General features: G+C 45.8%; 1 protein-coding gene across 1 annotated transcript in view; it reads right to left on the bottom strand.

The window, feature by feature from the left end:
• Positions 1 to 517: 517 nt before the first annotated feature.
• The window catches only part of DCAF12 (DDB1 and CUL4 associated factor 12), a 44411-nt gene continuing 38928 nt past the window's right edge, over positions 518 to 6000 (bottom strand). The window contains exons 7-9 of the mRNA XM_057723044.1: positions 5505 to 5667; positions 3185 to 3363; positions 518 to 2649 (exon numbers count right to left, since the gene is read on the bottom strand). Coding sequence (XP_057579027.1) covers positions 2491 to 2649; positions 3185 to 3363; positions 5505 to 5667 — 501 coding nt within the window. The 3' untranslated portion in view covers positions 518 to 2490. The remainder of the gene's footprint in view (positions 2650 to 3184; positions 3364 to 5504; positions 5668 to 6000) is intronic.

The following is a 6000-nucleotide window of genomic DNA, read 5'->3' as shown; positions in this document are numbered from 1 at the left end:
ACAGCCCCAAACAGCTTCTGGGAAGAGCCTCACCCACTATGGACACTGCGTCCTCCTCTTGAAGCTAGGATCTATGGCTCCAATGTCAAAAAAAATGATACTGTTCCCAGGGCACTTTCACAGTCATTCTCAGGGCTCCTCCACTGAAGCAGACGGGGCCTATCACCATCCCTGGTTTATATAAGAGGAGCTGGTCACCTTGCTCACATCCACAGTCATTCAGAGCAAGGACTAGCATCCTCCCTCATTGTCAGTGTTTTTCTCCAAGCACCTCACTACTTCCTGCGGGGCATACCCACTCTCAAGTGGACTCCAGAGCAAATGATCTTGAGCCAGGGCTGGGGACCCGGGGCAAGCAGGTCTTAGTGTTTGTGTGTTTGCCCTTGACCTGCCTTTACCCTTGAGGGAACTCCTGTACTCTTCTGCTCCCAGCAATCCAAGCACCCCAAGTTGACCTTCCCACCAGTCATGTGGGGCCTTTTTCTTGCTGCCTCCTGGTTCTACATACTCAAACCACTTTGCACTGGAATAATATTTATTTTATTTTACTTGGCAAAAAGTCAAGTGCTACATTTTTAAAAACAAAATCTCAAACAATCAAACGCATTGCCCATCACAGAAGATAGTCTGGCAACAGTACAAAACATCCTACTTAAGATTTTTTTTTTAATACAAGTAGGTTTAAAATGAGTTCTGTGAGAACTAAGACATCTACAGCTTGTAGTTTAATAATAGAAAAAAATTAAGACAATTAAAAGATCTGTAGCATCCAGCATTTTGCTTAATTCCCTGTTTTATAGCACCTATTTCTCTAGGTTAGAAGATGAGAATTCTAGAACCTGTGGTGTATGCCTTGTACCTGTCTCCCCTCCCCACCAGCCCCCTTAACCAAGGAGAAGACGCTCTTTTTTTTCAATCTCCCCATGTACACCCAGAGCAGAGGGAGCAGAGGGGGATAACTGGGAAAGCAACTTAGAAACCAGAGTGCAGGAATATGACTTCCTTTCCCCAGAATGGGCTGCTGACAGAAACAGAGTATGTGCTTAGAATGGCGGAGGAAGTTGTGGGCGGGAGCAGCGGTTATCTGCAACATGATGCATAAAAAGCAAGCAGTAACTGGACATCACCGTCAGTCAGTTGCCTGCAAGGTTAAAAACCTCAGACTAAACAGACAGTTCAAGGGAGGAGCAAATTACTAATCACACTGATGCTTTTACATGCACGACGCTGCTGGCCTGTAGGCCACCCTATCACCATCCCAGGGCTAAGCCAACAGAGTGGCTCCACTGTATTAAGAAAACAAACATTCCACACATGAAGCACTCACTACACACAGACAAGTCCCTTGCTCTTCCCCACCCTCCCGAACTGAACCCGATTTAGAAAAAAAAAGCAAAAGCAAAACCCACTGGGGAGATTAGAAGAAAGGCAAAGAAGTTTCTCCCCAGAGCCAAGGGGATTGACTATGTAAATTTTAGCAGACTTGAGGCCCCCAGCTTCAGGCCCCTGAGAAACCAGATCAGGTCTTGTGTGAGAGGAGGGAAAGGGAGGCTGGGATGGAGATTCTTTTTATCAAGTCCTACCAAGTCTTCTGCAGCCTCCAGAGCTACATCTTGGATGGAGACCCTGATGTTTTGGGGGAGTGGCCGCTGATTTAACCAGATGGGAAACAAAAGCAGAAATGACACATACACAGAAATGTTCTCACCTGAGGGACACACAGATGGAAAGGCAGGTGGAAGATGGATTACTTTGGAGTCCTGGCATGAGAGTCCCCAGGAACCTTTCAATCTAACTCAAAGGATTTCCTACTGGTGATTTGTTTTCCTTTCTATTTTTCCTATAATCAGTGTTGTTAGACTTTACAAAACAAGATAGACTATTCCCAAAGCTGGACTCTGTGAATAATGTTGTTTCTTTTATAAATATTTTAATTACAGTAATCCTCACTCCAGATAATTTCAGTGACACACGGTACTTGCAGGCACACAAGTTCACACACAGACACACACACACACACAGACACACACACACACACAGAGCCCCCAAACTTTCACAGAAAGTCTGACAGCAACCATATAATTATAAAGGAGCCCTACCTCTCAAGAGTGAAGTAAGGGTGAGAATGACTATGTCAACCTAAAGAAGCCAGAGAGGGGAGAGTGTGTGTCACTTAAAGAAAAAATACAAACAGGAATTAACAACAATGTCTGGTTGAGAAGCCAGAAAGAAAAAAGATAGTAAAGTAAAATTCTGCTTACCACAAGGGAAAAAAGGAGAAAATAAAAAACAAAAATACCCCCAGAAAACCCCTTATATTTCTGTACAGAGGTTCTTCCTGTCAAGTGCGTAAACCATAGGCAAACTCTGGTGTTCCCACTGAAATATGAGGGCCTTACACAATTGGGAAAAAAAAATCAAAAGAAAAAATGGAAACTGAGGATGGAAGTTAGTGTAAATCTCTGCATTTTGGAAGAGAGTTAGTTGTCATTAACTCCAGAGCCCAGCATAGTTTCCATGGAGCCCTGAAGGGAGGGGTCCTCCTGCCACAAAGAGTTTCGTTCCGGACGAGTCGTAGCAGTGGGTGTAAACAGCATTGGGGAAGAAATCAATGTCCGAAAAGTAATTCCTCCAGGTTTCATCATGATTCTGCGGGAAAAAAGACTCTGTTAGCACTTGCCATGCAGCAGAAGAGGGGAAAGAAGGGACAAGAATGCCTCTGGCCTCCTTGAGAGGAGTGGATGCTGCGTCTACAACCTGATACCAGGAGACCGGTGCTCCGGGGAGTGGGAGCCCCGTTCTTCCAAATGAACATTAGGGAGGAACCAAGCAGGCTGAAGAACTGCTGGGCAAACCTAAGGTCTTCTCAGGGCTGCTGGAACCAAATGCTTTAATAACTCACTGGCAGCCTAAGCGGGAGGTTCCGTCTCCTTCTGGCTCTGTTATCACCCGGCGGTTATCCTGGGCCAACCAGTGTGTCTTACTGGGCCTCAGTTTTACCACAGACAGGCAGACACAAAAACAAAATCAAGGGAAAGTGCTCTTCTCTGCTCCAGGGAGTGCCTCTTACTAGTGAAGAACTATGTGGTAGGTGGTACGTCAGTGGGGGTGGGAGTGGGTGGGTAGAGGGAAGACAACTTTTCTGTTGCTGTCCAGTAACCACGTGAAGCATGGGCTTACTCACCAGCCAGCCTCTGCCAGTCGTGAGTTTCAGATTCTCCCCTGCTAGTCTGGGCTTGGACCCACAACAAGCTGAGAGCCTCTCTTCCAGGAACCTCTGAGCTCGGATGTCGTAGAACAGCAGGGAGCCCTGCCCTGTGCCCACAGTGATGATGTGCTCGTAGAAGCTCACTGACCGGATCCCTAAGCGAGGGAGAAGTAAAGGGCGGTCAGGTCTGCTAGCCTGACTTTCTCTGACACGGAGTTCACACGGCAGCCCTAAGTACCATAGTGCCTTTCCCACGCAGACCCAGCCCACGCACATGCCAGAGAACCCTGATGCCATCCTGCCCGTCCACACACTAACCGAAACCCTCCCATAAGCCTCACAGAAGTATAAGATGCCTGATGATGCCCAAGATGCTTCTGGCCTAAGACCATAAGTATGCCTGAACCTTCTTGCCTCCCCTCAACTCACTCTGAAGTCATCTTTCATAACTCTAAGCTCTTCTCCATTAGGTTTCCAACCTGTAGTGAAACTGAGGGTAATCTGCATATTTATAAATCATGACATTAACAAGGACTTTCTTGTATTTGAGCTAAAACCACCACCACGGCACTACAAGAGGACTTTATCTGGTATTAAGTGTGTTATGAGAGTGGTAAACAGCCTAGAACTGAAGCATTCAAAGGAGCACTGTCTCTCACTTGTGAATTGGAAGACAAGTCACCTAATCACTTTGCGTCACAGGGAAAATACATCTGCTGCATCTGTGTATCAGATAAGTACATGGGATGTGAAGGTGTCTCTAAGTACATAAGAGGTGCTCACTAATATCTGTGAAATCAGTATTTCCTTATTAGGTTTGGGGACTTCCCTGGTGGCACAGTGGTTAAGAACCCACCTGCCAACGCAGAGGACCTGGGTTTGATCCCTGGGCCAGGAAGATCCCACATGCCAAGGAGCAATGGAGCCCATGCACCACAACTACTGAAGCCCACACACCTAAAGCCTGTGCTACGCAACAAGAAAAGCCACTGCACTGAGAAGCCCACGCACTGCAAAAAAGTGGCCCCCACGTGCCACAACTAGAGAAAAGCCTGCGTGCAGCAACGAGGAGCCAACGCGCAGCAACGAAGAGCCAATGCAGCCAAAAATAAATAAATAAAAATTAAAAAAAAAAATCCTTATTACGTTTGCAAGTTACTTCTGTAACAGTAACCAAGATCTCTTAAAACTTCATTGCAGACATCATTCTGGCCAAGACTTTTCTTTCCCTTTCTCCTCTCCGTACACACATTATTCTCTCTGTTCTGAAATGTGAGTATTTCAAGGATAACTGAAAACAAACAAACCTAAAACAAAGGCCACATTTACAACATCTACATGAAAATAAATACTACTTGAAAGAGAGAAGCTAACTTGTAATCCATACTGTGCCTTTTAGGACTCTCCGGATAACATAGCCACCCTTCTGCACGAGAGGGGGAAAACGTGAGATAAAGAAGGAAACACTTCAAGTTGGATGACCTGGATTCTGGTCCCTGGCTGTTCCCTCGCCAACCTGTGTGATGTCTGGCAAGTTATTTAACTGATTTGGGTCTCAGTCTCCTCATCTATAACATGGGGTGTAAACTGGTTCCCACAGGGTTCTTGGTAAGATGAAATGAGATGTCGGACAAAGGTATCCTGAAATCTTAAAGTACAGTACAACATAAGTCTCTCTTTTTATTCCTCAGTAAAGAATGAGGATGTCCTCAGAGAGAATATGCTATTAAAAATGGGGTGGAGGTGGGGGGCTGAAGCCTAATTCACCCAGTGGTAGAACTAAACTATTTTCTTCAGCTTTATTGAGGTATAATTGACATACAATACACTGCACATATTCAAAGTATACAATTTAGAGTTTTAGCATAGTATATATCCATGACACCATCACCACAATCAAAATGACATATTTCTCACCCCCCAAAGCCTCCTCATGCCCCTCTGTAAAATCTTCCTCACCCCACCAGGTCACCCCTCAGCATGAATTTTATAGTTCAGGCAGGGTCTCAGCAAAACACTACCACAGGACAGAGGGTAGGGCTCTGTGAAAGAACAAGGAAACCACCAATAAGCTGATTACTGGTTTCATCAAAGGTTTCTGTGGCCACACAATTGTCTGCAGTGTTTGAAGCTTTGCTGCCACATGCAGGTATTCAAGCTCCCCTCTGTGTCACCAAACACCTCCACCAGGTTCCATAAAGACCACTGTATTTGTTTGGAAATCAATATAGAAACCGAAGGTCAAAACTCATTCACAATGCAGCTGTAAGCCTGAGGGGCATATGGGGCCTCTTACCACTGCCTCGCTCCCTGGAGCAGACAGACTTGACGTTGTATGACGGCTGCCGTGGATCCAAGAAGGAGACATGAGCTTGGGAGCCCACTGCATACACTGACCATTCACTACCATAGGCCAGGCACACATTCTCACGGCAATATGGCAGTTTGGTGGAGAGGAGCTGAAAACAGAGAGAAGAGAGATGTACCTACGGCATAACCGGAAAGTACACAGCAGGGCATTGTTCTTCGATGCCCACCTCTGTGGGCTTTCCTTATATACTAGACACACAAGGTCGCAGACAAAAAGACATGTCCCAATTAAGGAAATAACACCCTGCTCCACCCTTATGTAAGAGAGAGAAAGGGTGTGATCAGAAACAAGATCCAGGTACCAAGGAGGACTGGTTAGGAAAAAGGTCAAGCTGGAATTAAATAATCAGAAGCAGAGAGAAAGGCCAAAAAACACAGGCTGTTTCCAGGGATAACCCCAGGGCACTAAAACCAAGGTCCCA

This window comes from Hippopotamus amphibius, chromosome 2, assembly GCF_030028045.1.
Source record: "Hippopotamus amphibius kiboko isolate mHipAmp2 chromosome 2, mHipAmp2.hap2, whole genome shotgun sequence".
Classification (NCBI taxonomy): domain Eukaryota; kingdom Metazoa; phylum Chordata; class Mammalia; order Artiodactyla; family Hippopotamidae; genus Hippopotamus; species Hippopotamus amphibius.
This window is presented reverse-complemented; position numbering and strand designations above follow the sequence as displayed.